Genomic DNA, 18,454 nt, shown 5'->3' with positions numbered 1-18,454 from the left:
CTCCTACCGGAAATACACCCGGGCATCAAATTATTGCGACAAAAACCAAAATATATCCATGTATTCAAGGCTTCATGGGGTGTGCAATTGATAACTTCTCAGATTTTTGGTGTTTGCAAAAAGACTGCTTTCCATAAGCTTGTAAAAGTTGACCCTCCTTCGGTCTAGGGTGGTCATAGCTGAATGAGAGTCCCCCTGGGAAACTTAAAGGAGGAGTTCACCCAAAAAATGATTTATTTTCTATCAATTGCACACCCCATGAAGCCTTGAATACATGGATATATTTTGGTTTTTGTCGCAATAATTTGATGCCCGGGTGTATTTCCGGTAGGAGACACAAAGATTCTACTTTGTGTCTCCTACCGGATACATTAGCCGGTTTAGAGTGATTACTGTCATTAACACATCGACCGCCAGAGGTTAATCTCATAATGTACTCACCAGTGCCAAGGTGTTTTTGTTGTTTTTTTGCCATAGATCTTGTTAAAATCCTTAAGATTGAGATTGAGCCGGTCTGTTTACATCCGCGAGATCTCCCTGTATCTCCCAGTGAAGATCGCGTGTCAAACGGGGTATCCATGTTGTAGTTAGAGCGGATTACGTTAAACAGTGAAATGCGAGGAGAAAAAACTACAGGAAGAGAATTGAGTTTCAGTTTCGTCTGTAGAACGAGGGCGGACGTGATCGTCAAAACCGGATCCCAAATAATTCCGTTTCCGGTCATCAAACCGGAAACGGAAGTGGATCAAAAAAAATCCGAAAGTGCACCCGGACCGCGCATGCGCGAAAAGACCGCAGCCCGTAGGGCTACGGTCTCGGCGCTTAACAGTTGGATTTAACGGACCGTAGGACTACGTTCTTGGCGGTTAATGTGTTAAGCTACTGAATTGGAAGATGTATCATACTAAAATATAAACTAGAGACATGTAGGAATACAAAAATACCAAAAATGTTCGGCCACCTTAGGTGGTACCAAAATCTGGCTTGGCCCCTGGACTATCAGTCTTGAGTCCGCATGTATTCGAGCACTGCTAGCTGGACCAATGCTATTATATCTCTAATTAGCTCCCGAGCGACGCTGCACCACATAGCCGCCTCGTCGCTACATTGATGTCAGCTAGCCTCCGCCCCTCCTATTTACCCCGGCGGGCGAGCGAGCGTGACTTTTTGCGGCGGGCCGAGCGAGACGCCAATTATCTGCCGTGTCAGATTAAACGCAGCATAGACAGCCGTGCTGCAGAGAGCCAGTGTTGACATTTACTTTTTCCCCACGTCAGTCCTCCCACCCTTACACACACACACATACACACACACACACACACACACACACATACGCGCATACCTTCCGGTAACACTTATGCAAGAAGCCAAATTAATTGGTGCGAGCTAATGCAGTTGTTAACATGAATTAATGATGTTCAAGTAGTGTACATTGACAGAGCATCCGGTTTTGGGTAGACGTGTGTGTGTCAGTGATGACGTCTCCCCCCCTCCCCCCCTCTCTCTCTCCCTCCCCCCCTCTCTCTCTCTCTCTCGACATTCCTGTCCACCTCATCAGCTCATTCCCTCAAGCCCCTTTGACCTTTGACCTGTCCTGGATATTTGATTCTTGCCTGGCTGCTCCCCTAGGGCTTTTTGGTCGCCAATAAAATATATTGGCAACAATTTAATTATTCTTAAAGGCATAGTATGTAACCACGTAACAAAACAATATAAATGTTTTACCCATAATTTCCCTCTACACCAGTAGTTATCAGCCACTAGAGTAGTGTGGTGGTGTTTACCTGCAGAAACACACTGCCCTCTCGCTGTTTGTTTTAGTAGATGGGACGTTTTTGGGCAACCAAAATATGAAAATATACGATGATTACTGCTGGTATAGAGGGAAATGATACACACACACACACACACACACACATACACACACACACACACACACACACACACCCACACACACACACACACACACACACACACACACACACACACACACACACACACACACACACACACTAATACATTTATATTGTTTTGTTTTAAACCTGCTCTGCCTCTGCTTGTCCTTTGAGACAGTGTGACAATAAGGTATAACTTTAATATCTAACCATAGTGGACAGTGTTAGCCAACCTTCCATGCTGCTCCTTGTAACTGTCCTCCATGTTTTTGTGGATAATTAGGTCAACACGGGCCAGGCGGACGGGACTCCGGGGCTGGACCTCAACGTGGCGGAGGCCTGGAACCTGGGCTACACCGGCAAGGGAGTGACCATCGCTATCATGGACGACGGTGGGTTGGGTGTGCCGTCCTGCTCTGTCCGAATGGTGCCGAGTGTTTAAAACCCATTAACTCATTCACTGTCATAATACAAACTCGTCTATAGCCGACCTTGCCAGCGATTCCGAGCGTTTTCACTAACCTTAGACAAATCATAGAATATAAATTTTCACAGCGATCCATCCACCGATCGCTTTAAAAGACGTATTCTGAGTCTCGTAGAATCGGGGGGGGGGGGGGGGGGGGGGCACACGAAGTGACGCGCTATGAGCTTGTATATCTGCCATTTTTTTATAGCCAAAGTATAAAATAATGGTTACAGTGGTTACACTGAATGACACAGATGCTTTTCCGGTCTTAATGGGTTAACTCAGAGAATGTAAAAAATGGACCCGTAAGGGATATTGTGCAATACTGCTGTAGTGCTTTTCATACTGCACTGCAGCAGTCATCTAAATATACATCTGTGTATTCATTATATGCATTCAATATCATATTCTAAACATAATCATGATATAATCATACTAATGAAGGTGATGAATGTTTGTTTTGAAATACTTGGTTTAGCTTAGAGTAAGTAAGCCATGCACTGATGACCATGAATGCATGTAAGCATGAACATCTTTAAAGCCAAATCACGTTATGTTGGTACTGATTTGCGCCACAATCCAATTTTCAGGCATTGACTACCTGCATCCGGACCTTGCATCGAATTATGTAAGTACCAGATTTTACAAATATATGTTTTATTGTATTTGGTCACGTCATGACGAGTTGTGAGCTTGTAGATCTGCTATCTTTGCTATCTTTGAGTATTTCTTTTCAAGTGAAAGAGGTTAACCACTAGGCCATCGGAAAAATTCGCAAACATAGTGAAAATAGCTGATCTGCAATGTCACGATGCAACGCATTGTAAGCTTGTAGATTGGCTATTTTCACTATAATTTTTTTTTCTTTTCACCTTTCGCCCAAACTAGGGATCGATTAATCGATTGTTTTTTCTACATTAAATTATTGACTATCAATTATGTTTTATAATTGATTAAATCAATTAGTTTGATTAACAGTTGCAACCCTAGTCCAGTTTAGTCCATATCCCTGAGGGACTACCTCGTTGCTATGGAAACGGCAATCGGTCGCAGCTCGGCTCCTGGGTCCGCCGCTTCGCACCGTATTTCGAGCTTGTAGATCTTCTACTTTTGTGTGACACTATAGGATGATCAAGTCGGGCGTTAATTTAAGAAAAAAACGCAAAAAGTTAAAATATGGAGATAAGAGGTTTCTGCCCGACAGCAACGATACTTGAACCCTTTATACTTTGTTAACTATACTTGGTTGATTGGGGTCGGCTCTGTACTTGGTCTTCCCCCTGCGACGTGTTGTGACTGTGAGTGTGTGAGCTATTTTGAGTGTTCTCCCCAGAATAGCTAGGGAGCTAGGATTGAAGTTTTAAGTGGTTCACTCATTACAGTGACATCTATAACGGAAGTGGGGAAGGGTAGCGTGGCTTCCCTGTGGGTTTTCATCGGTGGTGGAAAGTAACAAAGTACATTTACTCAAGTACTGTATTTAAGTAAAAGTTTGAGGTAATCGTTTTACTTTACTTGAGTATTTCCAATTTGTTATACTTTTACTTCTACTCCACTACATCTCAGAGGCAAACATTGTACTTTTTGCTCCGCTACAATTCTTTTAAAACTTTAGTTACTTGTTACTTTGTAGATTTTGATTATTATTGCAAAACCACTTCAGACCTATATGCTTTGGTAATTTGAAAATAGCCGATCTAAGCGACACGTTGTGAGCTTGTAGATCTGCTATTTTCAAAGGAATTTTAGACATTTTATACATTTTAAAACACGGGACCTTCTGCATTGGTACTTTAAGTACATTTTGACGCCAATACTTTTGTACTTTTACTCGAGTAAATTTTGAATGCCAAACTTGTACTTGTAACAGACTATTTCTACAAGTAAAAAAATGTAGTACCTCTTCAATCACTGGTTTTCATGAGGTGGGCCGGTAGCAATGGCACAAGGTGTGTTCCTTCCGAGTTCCAATCATTGGCTGGCGAGTGCCCGAGTCTCCCGAATTCCTTCCAAGTTCCCCTCATGGCTGCCGAGTCTCTCCGTATTCCTTCCAAGTTCCCTTCATGGCTGCCGAGTCTCTCCGTATTCCCGGAGGACGCGTGCAAGAGGGACAAGAGGCAGACGGCACATCCAAGCTGTTTAATGTTAATGCGCGCTGCACCGTGACAGTCGCCATGGCCCACCCATCTGTCACCACCACAGATAATGCCAGGTAGCTTATGTCGCCGCATAAATGTGAATTGGCGGTGGTGTATAAAGTAAATAGTCTTTAAAAGTATTTAAAAGGATCTGTGGCTAAATATTATAATACATTATAATTACTAAAATTAACAATTAAAAACACCTTAAATATATATATATATATTCTTTTAAATTTTAAAATCTTTTACTCAAGGGGGACAATGCCTGTCGCAAGTTGATGATGTCCCAACTTAATACCTCCTAAGGTTAATATGAGCATCAAAACAAGATTTTAAATTTAAACAAATTGCAGATTGTTTCCATACATCCCATAGTCCTGCACCACAGATGGACAAATGACATCATCAACTTGTGACGGGTGTTGTCCCCCTTGAGAAAAAATTACAGTTTCTAAAATAAATAAAATATTTAAGGTGTTACATAATTAGGCTACGTTATTTCTATTGGACGTGTAGCAGAGTGGAGAAGGATAAAAAATTAAGAAAAACTAATGCTGTACTTAGTTACACTCGCCAGGTAGTTGGCACCGCATAAAGGACAGGGAGGATTGCTAAAACCGAAAACAAGAAAACACGGAAGAATTTCTGGAATGTTGATGTGTTTCTTAATTAGTGTGTACGTTAAGCAAATACAAAATCTTAGCTCACATGATAGCTCTAGCTTGTGCATCTGCTAGATCAGGGGTTCCTGAACTTTTTAGCTCGAAACCCAAAAGAGCAATTTTATGTCTCCCCTGGACCAAAACTAGTGAAAATAGCTGATCTACAATCACACAACGCATTGTGATGCGACATGTTGTGAGCTTGTAGATCAGCTATTTTCACTACTTATTAAACGTTTTTTATATATATTTTTTAATATATTCTTTATTTATGGACTTTCTTCAATTTTTACACTGCTGTTGTATCCTACTGACTCACCTGCCAGTGAGGAGCCCCCACCGGGAGGACGTAGAGCCTCCGTCCTACTCCTCCCGCCCAGAGGTGCCGCCCCCACCCCGTAGAAGTACAGTACGTGCAGTGACAAATGTCCCCCTCCCCGCCCGGCTCAACTCCCCCGAACACGGACCAATTGTGTTCGTTTATGGACGCTCGACAAAGTCGGGTGCACGGCAGTGGACTTACCCTACCTTTAAGGCGGGAAGGCCATATATGCTACATATTAAGCTCCAGCAGTTTCACTTTGGTTTTGATGCCGTGGCTTTTAAATTAAACAAAATGCTTTGCACTGAAAACGTTGGCTAAAGAGACAACTCTGAAAATACTAGCGTATAGGCAACAACTGTGAACAAAGGCAGTTGAAAACTTTTCCAGGAAGAAGAAAATAAACGTTTATCTGGATTCTGTTTCACCTCGTGGGCTCTGTCTGTCTGTAATAAGACGGCTGGCTTCGTTCGCTGGGTTCACTTACTGACGTCAGTTGCACTGCATAATGTATTATGCTACAGCTGCCGCATTCAAGGCTTGTTGATGTGCGCTGCAGTGTTTAATATGAATAGATAACGAGGTCATGCTACGACTGTGGTGTGTTTATACTCAAGTGTTTACAAAAAAAAAAACACTAATACCCAATCGTCCAGACCCCAGAGGGTCGAAACATTTTTGCAAATAAAGTGGTTATTTTCCATGTAGCTGGAGTGCGGGACCTACTTTTCTCAATTTGTCTATAACCACAACATTTTCCTTTCAGAAATACTCAATGCAATATACTGTCAGAATCAACTTTATTGTCGCAGTACAGGTTTACAGGTGTAAAGAAGTGGATGAAATTCAATTTTGTGCAAGCTCCATTGTTTGTGTTGTTTTCAGAAAGAGAAAAGAAAAAGAAGGGCGGGGGAGAAATCTAACGGTAAAAAAAACATGTCAAGGAGAGAATATATCTACATAATATAGACGTAAACCATGAGGTACAGTATGTACATGAGGTTAGACATAAGGTGCAAAGTGGTAACACTTCGGTAGAACCACATTATCAGCAAGTATGTACATAGATACTAGACATACAGGTGCAAAATAGTATCTCTCTCACACACACACACACACACACACACACACACACACACACACACACACACACACACACACACACACACACACACACACACACACACACACACACACACACACACACACACACACGCACACACACACACACACACACACACACACACACACACACACACGTTTAAAAATGTATAGAATTTTGTTTGACTCACAAGTAACAGAGATGGATTGTCACCATCGAACACGATGGACAACCTTAAGCGCGTGCGTGCGTGCATGTGTTTGTGTGTGTGTTCCATAATTGCCTGGTGGTTGTTTTCTTGCCTCTGAACAGAAATGAGTCTTAGCCCCAAAATAACAGCGAGCAGTGTTGCCATGTCTGCTTGGGCTTCCTTCCAAATGTTGTTTGAACCAGTGCTTCCCAAATATTTTCATGTCAAGGAAACCCCCCAAATATGTATACAATTTGTCTACAGACCCCCATCTGAAAAGATATTGTGACCTCCATACAAGATTTGTGTTGATAAAATGTTCCAAAAACATTCCGCGGTGCAACGCGTTGTGAGCTTGTGGATATGCTACTGTATTTTCAAATAGCCAATATAATTCAGGTTTAGAGTGCTCGTGTGGCCTATTATAGTCGCTTCTTTTTGGGCTCGTCTTCATAGACCTGGTTGCTTATTTCTCTACCAAAATCTGGCAACACTGACCGCGAGCCTCATCCATCCAGGCTGAAGAGCAGGATCACGTCTCAGTGGGTTGATGGATCACACTGTGCGCAGAGCGACAAACACGCTCTGTATTATCCTCAGTGTTGGGTGGAAAGCATGTCCAAAATGGAGAAAAAATATGACTTGTTTTCTAATGCAGTGGTTCTCAGTGATGGAAAAAGTACTCAGATTTCTTACTAAAGTAAAAGTATCAATACTGCAATGTAGAAATACTCTGTTTCAGGTGAAACTCCGGAATTCAAAATTGACTTGAAGTGCAAAAGTATTGGTATCAAAATACTTAAAGTACTAAGTAAAAGTACTCATTATGCAGAATGTCCCATTTCACAAGTTTTCAAATGTATAAAAATCTTTTGAAAATAGCAGATCTACAAGCTCACAATGCATTGTGAGCTTGTAGATCGGCTATTTTCAAATGGCTGAAATATATATAGGGCTGAAGTGCTTAATGTATGTTTTGTAATAATAATCTAAATCTACAAAGTAACTAGTAACTAGTTTTTAAATAATTTGTAGTGGAGTAAAGGTACAATATTTGCCTCTGAGATGTAGTGGAGTAGACATAAAAGTATTGCAAATTGGAAATACCTTAGTAAAGTAAAAGTACTTCAAAATTGTACTCAAGTACAGTACTTGAGTAAATGTACTTAAGTTACTTTACACCACCCCAAAATCATGTGGTGACCCCCCTCCCCCATGGGGTCCCGACCCACAGGTTGAGAACCAGTGCTCTAATGGATCTGAAATTTGTATGTGTTATTATTTAGTCAAAAGCTCTTGTTTGTACGTTTCATTGGTTCAATATTTATAGAACCCACAGACACATATAAGCACTTTCACTTTAACTTAAAAAAATGTTTAAAAAAATAGATCATCTACAAGCTCAGAATGCGTCGTATTGTAGATCAGCTATTTTTCTGCTTTTGTGTGTCACTGTAGTATAATGAAGTTCATTTATGAAAAAAAAGTATATGGAGATACAAGGTTTTATGAAAGCAACGATATCACACTTGTGTGTGTGCGTGTGCGCGTGTTGATCTTTAGCAGTCCTCACAAAGGTCTCCCGCTATCAGCTGAATAAAAGCACATACAAAATAAATAAATGAAGTACCACAGTATAGGTCACGTAATGCTTGGACAAATCGTTTAGATGCAGTGCGAGTTAATCAATTATACTGTATGTGTGTTTGCGCGCGCACGTGCACACTTGTTGTTGCGTGTGTGTTTATGCATTTCCATATGTGTGTGTGTGTGTGTGTGTGTGTGTGTGTGTGTGTGTGTGTGTGTGTGTGTGTGTGTGTGTGTGAGTGAGTGATTCCTCTCACAGTTATTCTACCAACAGTATAGAGGCAGGTTAGAGTTCATTTATTGATTAGTATTTCCTTGCAACACTGCTGTCAGCAGGGAGAACAATCTAATAGTAAAGAACAACATGTCAAGGAGCGAAGATATCTACGTAATATATAGACTCAAACCAGCAGTATGTATATGAGGTTAAACATAAGGTGCAATGTGGTAACACTTCGATAGCAGGTACGTACGTGAGATTATACTGTAGATATCAAGGTGCACACAAAAGAGCGCACACACAAACACACACATACACACACACACACACACACACACACACACACACACACACACACACACACACACACACACACACACACACACACACACACACCCACCCCCCCCACACACACACACACACACACACACACACACACACACACACACACACACACACACACACACACACACACACACACACACACAATATTCTCTCTAGCAGAACACAACTGTGTTTTTATTCTACCAACAGAAGAGGCAGCAGGTGAAGGTTATTTTATTGATTAGTGTTTCCCTGCAAAGCTGCTGTCCGCCATTATGGATCCTCCTGTGTTTAGTCCAATTCACACTCCGTAGTGCGATGAGAAACGCAAGAGAATAGCAGACCTGCAAGCTCGCAACGCGTCGCATCCGGCACACGCTGTGAGCTTGTACGTCTGCTATAGAGTATTGAAGTCCTGACGTCACTCCCATTACCCCTGGGTCACAGCGTTATTTTTCCCATGGGGGAATCTTAGATTGCGTGATATAACAACTGTGTTCCACAAATAAACAAACCACCCCGGCGATTTTGTCAGGTATGTGACTCTGTGTCGTGTATGATATTGAGTTACATTTGATAACGTCTGTGTTTGGAAAAAACTAAACAAATTACACTTTTTTACCATCAGTTGATGCTGCATGCCCATATGAGTGAAATCGCCCGGCTGATTTGTTTATTTCTGGAACACGGTTCTTATATGACGCGATCTAAGATTCCCCTATCCAAAATATAACGCTGTGAACCAGGGGGATAGCGCCCTCTAGTGGCAGTATTGTCAGACTTCGGTGCAGAATGTCTCATTTCACAAGTTTTCAAAATGTATAAAAACATTGTTTTGTGCCAAGGACCCTCAAATTTATATATATTTGGCCCGGGGCCAAATCTGAAAATGTTTGTGCCAGGGACCCCCGGAAGAGAAGATATTTTGTGTTCAAATATTGAAATATTCAAAATGATATTAAAAAACAAATCAAAAGTAGCCGAGCTTACGTTGTGACACGTTGTCAGCGCGGCTATTTTGTGTGACAGTATGACGAAGTACGGCATTTAATCACGAAAAGTTGAAATATGGAGGTACGAGGTTTCTGCCCGATTGCAACAAAATACCCCCCCCCCTCTGTACTCCATGGGAAGTTACCATGACAACATGATACCACAAAGCTCATCTCAAACTGTGTGCAGGTCACACATCATGCCTGTGTGTGTGTGTGTGTGTGTGTGTGTGTGTGTGTGTGTGTGTGTGTGTGTGTGTGTGTGTGTGTGTGTGTGTGTGTGTGTGTGTGTGTGTGTGTGTGTGTGTGTGTGTGTGTGTGTGTGTGTGTGTGTGTGCGTACGCGTGTGCGTGTGCGTGTGCGTCTGAGAGACAGACCCAAAAATGATGCAGTAAGCACACACATTATGTAAGCAGCAGCAGCCAGCATGGATTGATGATGATATCTTTCTCTGATGCGACAACTGAAAGACACATACAAATGGGTTCGGCTTTTCCTCATGTCAAGCAGTATACTGTACTTCGAAAAGAAATCAATTGTTGAACAGACATACCGTGATTTTCTTTCCTTTAAGACGTTTTGACAAATGTTGGGTACATAAACCTTTTATTAGAGTCTTGGTACTATTGTTATTGATTTGGCATGAAGAATAATAACAGCTACGCAAGGTTTCTGTCACATACAAGTCACTCCGAGCAGACGTGAGTTTGTGCTTTGTGTGTATCTAACCGATACAATTAATATAAGGATTTGTTAACAGTGCAGGTAATAAAGTCAAAGGTAATGCTAAAACGATAGCATAAAAAGACCTTGGGGCTTGTTGCCATTGTACTCAATTAATCAGTAATACTTAGTATAACACATACAATACAATACATATTGGTATAAAACTCCATAGCATCAACGGGTATATTTACAGAGGAAGGAGGGGTGGGGGAAGGGGGGCAGAGGATGCTACTTTCAAGGTGTTCAAGGAGTTAAACTATGTTCTCTTGTCAGCCATTCTTTTAGTTTAGTTTTGAGTTTGGGTAGGGAGACGAGATCAATAGTGGGTGTTTGTAGTTCATTCCACATTATGGTGGCAGCATAGTAGAATGTATTTTCCTCCATGTTTGAGCCAAATTTCGGAGGAACGAGGTCAGTTGATCTCCCTCTGATGTTATGCCTGTGGTCATCACTCACCGTAACAGTTTTGAACCAATAACAGACTTAATCTTGCTCATGTCGTTTTTTTACATTCCTTAAATAACAAAATAATTCAAATAGATTAAATGTGACGCGCTGTGAGCTTGTAGATCTGCTATTTTCACTATTTAAATTCATGTATCGTAATTCGGGCAAACGCTTGGAGCTTGGTGAATGAGGCCCATTGCTATTTGCTTTCACTGAGGAGTAGTTTGGTTGGGCCAGGATTCTCACATTGAACGGGATTCATCTATTATTTTGACTGGTGTCACTGAGCAGAGAGAAGACTGGCAGGTCAGTGTGTGATGGTTGGTGGGGAGCAGAGATGAGGTGCAGAAACACTGCGGACATGATAAATGGATCTGCCAGAGAGGCTCAGCTCCCTTCACCTTGTTTAATGATAAGAAAAAGGTCCTACGGCAGGAACTGCGTATATTACCTGGGTATCCACTTCAGATTCCACCAATTCCTTGACTATAAGATATTACCTGTGTGGCCTCAGTTTGACAATATATTATCGTCACCGTTGGGTGAGAAACCTCGCAGGTCCAAAACCTTTACTTTAAAAGTAAAAAAGTATTGGCATCAACATAAACAACATAAAGTACCAAAAGTAAAAGTACTAAAATGTTTGAAATTAGTAGATCTACAAGCTCACAACGCGTTGCGATGCGACACGTTGTGAGCTTGTAGATCGGATATTTTCAAATAGCCTATGTATAAAATAGGGCTAAAGTGGTTAATGTATGTTTTATAATATAATCATTTATATCTGCAAAGTAAAGTAACTAAAGTTTTCATATAATTGTGGTGGAGTAAATGTACAATATTTGCATCTGAGATGTAGTAGAGTAGAAGTAAGTTTTGAAAATTGGAAATACTCCAGTAAAGTTCCTCAAAATTGTACTCAAGCACTGTACTTGAGTAAATGTGCTTGGATACTTTAAACCACTGGAAATGTCTGACCACTCTGTCCACCACTGGCTTCTGTCTTTGTCCCTGACTGAGTCATCTCTGCTAAATGGCAGCCGGTGGCACACCGTCCGTCAGGCCTTTAGCCTGGAGACACGACGTCTGTCCCCCGGGCCGTCCGCGTCTGTCTGATCTGACACTTTCAGCTCCTCAGCTGCAGTAATGGTCTCGCCATTATACACGTGTCCACCGCACCTGCCATTAGGTACACAGAGTTAAATAAATATCACACCACGTGGAATGAGAGAGTGAGTGAGTGAGTGACTGACTGACTGACAAGAGAGAGATGCGAGAATGTCATGTCTGAGTCATAGTGACGTGGTCGTGGTCCTCCCATTAGCCAATGTTAATATACATTTAGGATGAGACTTTAGAGCAGGGGTGTCAAATTCATGATTTGGAGGCCAAATGCAGCATCTAGCAGCTTGATGCTGCCTCGATTGATGCTGTTGTAGCAATTGACCCACTTAATGTATGTTTGTGTTCTTGACCAAAATGTTAAGAATGTAATTTAGATGGCATGTTATTTAAATAGATGCTAGGTTCGTTGTTTACCTGCTGGTATCCTGGTATGTAATATTGACCACTGACCTGGCTATACACGATTATGACGATTTTGCTAAATAGTTGCGATGATAATTGGCAAATAATTGTGATTATGTAATAATTGTGACAGGCCTAATTGGTGCTGTTTTTTCAAATCTCTGTGTGTGTGTGTGTGTGTGTGTGTGTGTGTGTGTGTGTGTGTGTGTGTGTGTGTGTGTGTGTGTGTGTGTGTGTGTGTGTGTGTGTGCGTGTGCGTGTGCGCCTGCGCGTTTCATTGTGCGTTAGTGTTTGCTTGTGTTCTGCAGTGTGTGTGATAATCACATTGGCTCGAAACTGAGAAAACTACCAGCACACAGTAAAAGTCCTTTTCACAGTTTTATTTACCTCTCCGGACAGAGCAACGGTTGCGTTTCAGCCTTACAGGTCTTCCTCAGTGTTGTGACAACGCTCAGGAAGACCTGTAAGGCTGAAACGCGTCCGTTGAGCAGTAAATAAAACCATCTGAAAAGGACATTTATTGTGTGCTGGCTGTTGTATGATATTGTTGAGCCGTGCACCTTGAGACTTTTGTTTAATCTGGAGTGTTGCTTTGCAGTGCTTTCTCTCAATCAGTGGCTGAAATGGATGTCTCTCTGGGTCAGATGTGCAGCTCTCTCCTGCATGTGTTTTTCTCCTGCTCTCTCCGCCGGTAGCTGAGTTCAGATTCATTGTGCTCCTCTATTACTTTTGGCCTCGCAATGAAATGACTGCGAGCGCCTGGGACTGTTTTGTCAGCCCGGAGTCCCTTCTGTCATCACACATTATACCACAATTAACCATGGTGTACACATGCAGTGTGTGTGTGTGTGTGTGTGTGTGTGTGTGTGTGTGTGTGTGTGTGTGTGTGTGTGTGTGTGTGTGTGTGTGTGTGTGTGTGTGTGTGTGTGTGTGTGTGTGTGTGTGTGTGTGTGTGTGTGTGTGTGTGTGTTGAAATAGGCTGCCCATTTGGATTTGATCTGCATATCACATGCTGTCGGGCAGAAACCTCTTATCTCCATATTTAAACTTTTTGTGTTTTTTTTAATTAACGCCCTACTTGATCATGCTACAACTACAGTGTTACACATAGGCATCAAGCGTAGCAGATCTGCAAGCTCGAGCTTATAGATCTATTCCACTGAGTTTATAATTCATTATGACCAGCACAGACACATTATATTATTACTTCATAAAACTCATTAATCGGTAAGTTGTTATGCACAAATAAAAACATTTATAACAAGTGTTATAATGCCTTATAAGTGCATTGTAATGCATTATACATGTGGTTATAACTCATTATAGACCCAACCTTAACACATTCCCTGCCAGAGGGTTTTTTTTATTTTACTTCCCCCAGTGCCAGTGTTTAAATTTTAAATTTTAAAAAGCCGAGATACAGGATTTTAAAGTAATAAGTTAACCAAGGAGTGAATGGAGCTAGAAATCTTTGGATCGTGATATCTCTGGTTCTGTGTGGATAAATTAAAAAAAAAAAGACAAAAAAAAAAAAAAACGGTTATACTCGTGGATGGATTTTTTTGGCAGTAAACGGGTGTATTTTTCATCAACGGTTATACTCGTGATTGGCAGGTAAAGTGTTAAAGGAGAATACCGGACAAATTAAGTGTTGTCTTTGATGTCTCGTTACTCACCTATTGACGTGAAAAGTGGCGTTCTTTTTTTCCATCGATTCCCCTGTCGTCATTTTTTAAACCCCCTCCGTTGTCATAATGGGAGCGCGTGGGTTAGGGAGATTCGTCTATTATAACCGATGCAAAGTTGTTTTTTTCTCTACTGCTAGTCATTGTGGAGTCTCATGATAGTCAAACATGAGAGTAGCTAGCCTGAGAGGCTAGCGCTACTGCCGAACGACTTAACACTGGTTGCTTGTTTCAAGAACCTGGCAACACGAGTTGCCAGGTTCTGGAAAGAAACAAGCATCCAGTGTTAAATCGTTAAAGAACGCCACTTTTCACGTCAATAGGTGAGTAACGAGACATCAAAGACAACACTTAATTTGTCCGGTATTCTCCTTTAATATCATATCTTACCGTTCAAGGTTCAAGTTTATAATAATAATACAAGCAATTATTTGCTTTTCTTTTTCTTGTCCTTTCAGAATGCTGATGCCAGCTATGATTTCAGCAGCAATGACCCCTACCCATTCCCACGCTACACAGATGACTGGTTTAACAGGTAAGACTAAGATTACCAGGCTAATTATAGTTAAAGGACCGACTTCATCCATTTTCAAACTATCTTCATATAATTGGTCCTCACTAATAAAATATGAGATAATTTTTGTCTACTTCACTCTGTGTCTCAGAGGTGGGCTGTGGACAGTTCAGAAACCCGGCTACCAGTGACATCATCGATGGGGAATCCAAGCTAAGAGAAACTGCTGGCTTTCTATTCGTGGAAAGCTAGCATGTTATGATGGAAGACATTTTTCTCGTGAAAAACAAACGAAACAATGATGTCACTGGTATGTGGGTTTCTGAACTGTCCACAGCCTTCATCTGAGACACAGAGTAGATTTTTTTTACCATAATTATTATCATGATCATTGTTGAGGACCAATTATATGAAGATATATGAAGAGGTTGAAAATGGGTGAAGTCGTTCTTTAACTAAAACTAACAAAATGCTGAAAACTATAACAAAAAAAGAAACATTTTAGTTAATGCCACACGATGTAACTTTACTGATCTCCCCCGGGATTTGAACCCGGGTCTCCTACCCGAGTGCTGACATTTTCACCACTGAGCTAATAGAGCCTGCCTGCTTGCTCAGGGGAGAAATTGAATTGTAACCTCAGGTCAAAGTTCAGGACTGTGTCAAAGGTCGTGTCTAACCTAAACACATGATCTAAATTAAAATGAACTATTAAACCATGGAGAAAATGTCCTTAATTAGTTTTTGTTTTTGTCAGTAGACTATCCAATAGAGCTGTTTAATCACGGCCCTGACTACCCGGCCCATATTACAATAAAATGCTAAAAACTACACCAAAGGCCCGGATCGCTGGCCTAGCGGTTCAGGCACTTCGAGTCCCGTTCCCGACGTCCTTTGCTGCGTGTCTCTCCCCGTCTCTCTCTCCCTCTTTCCTGTCCATCTTCACTGAAAACTATCAATAAAGGCAGAAATTATTATTATTTTTTTTAAAACACAAAAAACGAATGAAAGCTAAACCTTTTCAAAATAAATAAACGAAACCTGCACACCTGCTTTCAATCAAAACAAAACTGAAATTGAAAACAATTAAAAGATAAAAATGAAAGATTCGCAACTATAACAACCTTGAAGCTAACTGACGCCAGCCATTCTCGGCTGTCCTGTCTTTGATCTGCTGCACTGACAACAAAGGGGCACCTGTTGCTTTCTTTGTTACAGTATGTGTGTGTGTTGCGCGCAAACACACACACACACACACACACACACACACACACACACGCACACACACACACACACACAGTGTGTTATACCTGATTTATATGCGGTCGCTGTGTCACGCACCCCGAAAATAGCCGATCTACAAACTAACAACGTGTCACTTTGCGATGTGTCGTGAGCTTGTAGATCTGCTGTTTTTGGTTATGTGACATTGTTGTGTGTATAATCAGGCTTTCAAGGTCCGGTAGCTCGCCTTAATTTTCTCTCCACGTTGCTCCTTTTTAAGTTGTATCCATAAAATCAGATATTTCATATAAGGTAAAAGCAAAGGTTAAAGCCTCAGTCTGTGATTTATTCACCTGGTTGGCAGTATGTAGAACAGCAGGAACAATATTACTAAACCATCATCATTTTATATATTGTGTTGTTTAGGGATCAGCACTAGTGTTGGGGTGCTCCTTTTAGGATGTTTCACAAATGGCGCATAAGGACATTTTCAGTGGTGTGATTTCATTTAGCTTTAATCCATGCATATCTGTGGTATCTAAGCTATTGTCCAGCATGACACGACACAACTAGGCAGTGATGGAAGAAGTACTAACATTTTGTACTGAAGTAAAAGTACAAGACACATTTTGACACAAGGACTGACAGATACAGAAATCTCCATATATGGACACTCGGGTACAACGGGTAGCCTACTTTGACAAAGCCCACGACACTATGACTCAGACATATTGGTTGGATCGGCGGTGCGGCAACAGCTCTAGTAACTACACATTGACGTCATTCCGAGCTTCAGAAGGATTGTCCTAGAACCTTTTACCGGTGCACCTCCAGATGTCCAGACTCAACTAACTGTATTTCGGGGAAGCCCTTCCGAACCGATGTTCCGACGTCGGAAGAAGTATGTATTGGCCTGTACGTGATCTACTGTCACATGACATGATCTACTGTGTCACAGGGCATGATCCACTGTCACATGTATCCACTGTGTCACACGATGTGATCCACTGTGTCACACGATGTGATCCACTGTGTCACAGGGACATGATCCACAGCAGTGACAGTTTCTCTGCCAAGGACAGGCAAACTGTCCTCTCATCTCGCTCCTCCTCTCTCTAAGCGTGTGTGTGTGTGTGTGTGTGTGTGTGTGCGTGCGTGCGTGCGTGCGTGCGTGCGTGCGTGCGTGCGTGCGTGCGTGCGTGCGTGCGTGCGTGCGTGCGTGCGTGCGTGTGTGTGTGCGTGCGTGTGTGTGTGTGCCTGTGTGGGTACTGGGTGGTGTAGCTGTTGCCTGTGTGTGTGTGTGTGTGTGTGTGGAGGGGGGGGGCTGGGTAGTGTAGCTGTTGCCAGCTGCACGACTCCCTGGCTAATCAGCCAATTGTTTATAAATAGCTGCCTGCCTGTGGCAAAGCATGCTGGGAGAGAATGGTTGACTCTGCAGTGGCCCTAAGGAAAACCCACCCACACACACACACACACACACACGCGCGCGCACACACACACACACACACAGACACTCCTCACGTGCCGCACATAGAACACTGGCACTTGCAAATATTCAAACAAACCTGTAACCCTAACTAACCCGTTACAGAAAAAATAAATTAAGAATGATGGGGGGGGGGGGGGGGGGTTCCAGGGGGTCCCCTCAAAATGATGTAATGTAGCATCACAACGTGTCTGCTATTTTCAAAATAATGTTGACAAAATACAAAAAACTGATATTGTATGGGGGTCCCTCCTGGCACAAAATATTTTCAGATGGGGGTCTGCGGCCAAATACGTGTCGGGTCTCTGTCGGGTGGAAACCTCATTATGTCCAAAACAGTTAGGCCTACTTTTCAGGATTCAAATTCAAAAATAGCAAAAGTAGCAGATCTACAAGCTCGAAACCTGTCGCTTCACGTTGCGTTTTTTAGCATATAGATCTGCTACTTTTGATGCGTTTTGTGTGATCAAGTAGGGCGTTAATTTACGAAAAAACACAAAATGTTTGAATATGGAGATGAGAGGGCTCTGCCCGACAGCAACGATATCAATTTAGGCGTCCTCCTCGGCATGAGAAAAATTGAGAACCACTGCATTAAGCCATTGTTTTCTTTATCGCTATTTCAATTGCAAAATGTCACAGATGCATAATTCCTTTCCCTAAACAAATGCAGTGACCTTTAGCTCAGGTGCCACCGTGAATGCATGATTATTCATGCTAATGCTCACGGATTACCAGCTCTCCCCTGCTGCCACTTCCTCTGTTCCAGTGCTTCTCAAATGTTTTTGAGTCAAGGACCCCCAAATTGATATATATGGCTGCGGACCCCCATCTGAAAATGAGTTTGTGCTAGGGACCCCCAGAAGAGAAGATTTGTGTTAAAAAAATCTAAATTATTCAAAATTTCCCAAACATCAATATTTCCCCCCCCAAAAATAAAA

The 18,454-nt window shown here is 41.9% G+C and overlaps 1 protein-coding gene across 1 annotated transcript in view; it reads left to right on the top strand.

Moving 5' to 3' along the window:
- Positions 1-18,454, top strand: part of pcsk2 (proprotein convertase subtilisin/kexin type 2) — a 59,334-nt gene that overhangs the window by 10,364 nt on the left and 30,516 nt on the right. The window contains exons 4-6 of the mRNA XM_080449391.1: positions 2,179-2,287; positions 2,955-2,992; positions 14,748-14,824. Of these exons, the coding sequence (XP_080305517.1) occupies positions 2,179-2,287; positions 2,955-2,992; positions 14,748-14,824 (224 nt within the window). The remainder of the gene's footprint in view (positions 1-2,178; positions 2,288-2,954; positions 2,993-14,747; positions 14,825-18,454) is intronic.

The sequence above is a fragment of the Gymnoscopelus braueri genome (assembly GCF_963280865.1).
Source record: "Gymnoscopelus braueri genome assembly, chromosome: 14".
NCBI classification, from domain to species: domain Eukaryota; kingdom Metazoa; phylum Chordata; class Actinopteri; order Myctophiformes; family Myctophidae; genus Gymnoscopelus; species Gymnoscopelus braueri.
This window is presented reverse-complemented; position numbering and strand designations above follow the sequence as displayed.